General features: G+C 35.6%; 1 protein-coding gene across 1 annotated transcript; it reads right to left on the bottom strand.

Moving 5' to 3' along the window:
• Positions 1–441: 441 nt before the first annotated feature.
• On the bottom strand, positions 442–1,383 carry LOC118830330 (olfactory receptor 4K13-like). The gene has a single exon (XM_036737269.1). It carries the CDS (start codon positions 1,381–1,383, stop codon positions 442–444), a length of 942 nt encoding a protein of 313 aa, XP_036593164.1.
• Positions 1,384–2,088: the final 705 nt, after the last annotated feature.

Here is a 2,088-nt window from a genome sequence, read left to right on the forward strand (position 1 = left end):
ATTCATGGAAAATTTGGAAAACCCCATTCTTGGACTGCATATTTAAAGCATTCAACACTTCAAGTCTTTCCCCATTGTTCATTAAGCTGAAACAACTGCATTTCAAATAATAGCAAAAGATCACAGGACCAAAGAACATAAAATATTTTAGAAATAATCAAGTTCCAGTGATGATTTTCTAAGCAGATATTTTGTGAAGTTTTCTCCAATTTGTAATTCCAAGAAGGAATTGAAGTCCACTTATGAGGGTCTCAAAATTAAGGGAAAGTCAGAGACATACAAAACAGAAACAGAAATAAAACTCTTTCAGAATATTATTAATAAATTGTTTTGAAAATTAGATTGATTTTTGTTTGTAAAATATGCATAGACATATACATGTGTATAACAGGTCATTTCACAAAATATTCTCTTGTGTACAACAAAAACATTCATCATAATTTAGAAGTTTGGCTTGGAGCAGATATGCCGGTTTCTCAGTCGAAGCATTGCTGCTTTCATCTCCTGATTCCTCAAACTATAGATAATTGGATTCAGGAGAGGAGTGATAACTGAGTAAAACACTGAAAGAAATTTATCTAATGAATAACTACTAACTGGCCAAGCATAGATTAAGATTAGTGACCCAAAGAAAAGAGTTACCACTGTGATATGAGCAGACAGCGTAGACAGAGCTTTAGACAGTCCACTAGGGGAGCGATGCCAGACAGTAACTAATATAACAATGTAGGAGACAAGCAAAAGAATAAGACAGATCAGGGAAATCAGCATGCTGAATATGACAAGAAGCAGGTCCTGGATGTAAGTGTCAGTGCAGGCAAGTTTCAACACAAGGGGAAGGTCACAAAAAACATCATCAATCACATTAGGGCCACAGAAGGGCAGACTCACCATAAAGGCCATTTGGCTCATAGTGTGCACAAAGCCAACTGTCCATGAAAACAGCACACTTCCCACTAGAATTCGATGGTTCATGATAGTCACATAGTGGAGGGGCTTACATATTGCAACATATCTGTCAACAGCCATCACTATGAGAAGAACCATCTCACTACCTCCTAAGAGATGAGCCATAAAAATTTGTGCCATGCAGCCCCAAAAGGAGATGGTTTTCCTCTCCCTGAAAAAATCTGTGATCATCTTAGGGAGAGTTACAGTGGAAAGAATTATGTCAAGAAAGGAGAGGTTGGCGAGGAGGAAGTACATGGGGATCAAGTGCAAGCGGGAGTCAAAAGTTACCATAAGTATAATGAGACAGTTACCAGCCAAGATTGATATGTAGGCAAGGAAGAAGATCATGAAAAAGAAAATCTCAAGTTCCCAAGAATTAGTGAGTCCTAACAAAATAAATTCATTTATCGTAGAGTTGTTCTTCATCTCCATCTAAAAATGGTATACTTTGTGTATCCAGAAGTTCTCTGTAGGAAAGGCAATCTGAAAGAAGTCATAATTTCAGGTGAATACTCTTTAGTATACAGAAATAGGCTAAGAATATTAGATATCAAAAACAGATGATATTGAATGCTAACAACTCTTTGATATACTTTTTAGCAAGTCATTTAATCTTTCTAAATCTCTTTCATCAGGAATAAAATGGAAATAATGATGTCACCTTTCCCAGGGTTATTTTAAGAATTAAAGATAATTGTACCCTCTAGCCCAGTGTCTGATATATTGTAGACACGAATAAGTGCTTCTTAACTTTTCATTCACTTGTTTTTCCATTTCCAGCTCTCTGCATGGTGCCAGACAAATAGGTTTTCAAAGAATCTATGTTGAATTGAGTATTAATAACATGCCCAGATAATGCATTGATGTAAACTTTGCTTCAGGTATTATAATTTCCTATAAAAACGATGGCCATGAGATTGGGCAGACCAGTCTTTTAATTGGACTTAAATTAACTCCCTGGGCTTTATTGTCTTGTGTGTTACTCTAAAGCATTGATCATTACTCTCCCTATCTAATCACTTACAAATTCCTGTTGTTTCTAACTTCTTAATATCCCTTTTGTCTGTCTCCACTCACACAACTACCTAACTTAATTCAAACCTTCATTACATTTAACTTTGATAAATATTTGTTGTA

This window comes from Trichosurus vulpecula, chromosome 8, assembly GCF_011100635.1.
Source record: "Trichosurus vulpecula isolate mTriVul1 chromosome 8, mTriVul1.pri, whole genome shotgun sequence".
Classification (NCBI taxonomy): Eukaryota; Metazoa; Chordata; class Mammalia; order Diprotodontia; family Phalangeridae; genus Trichosurus; species Trichosurus vulpecula.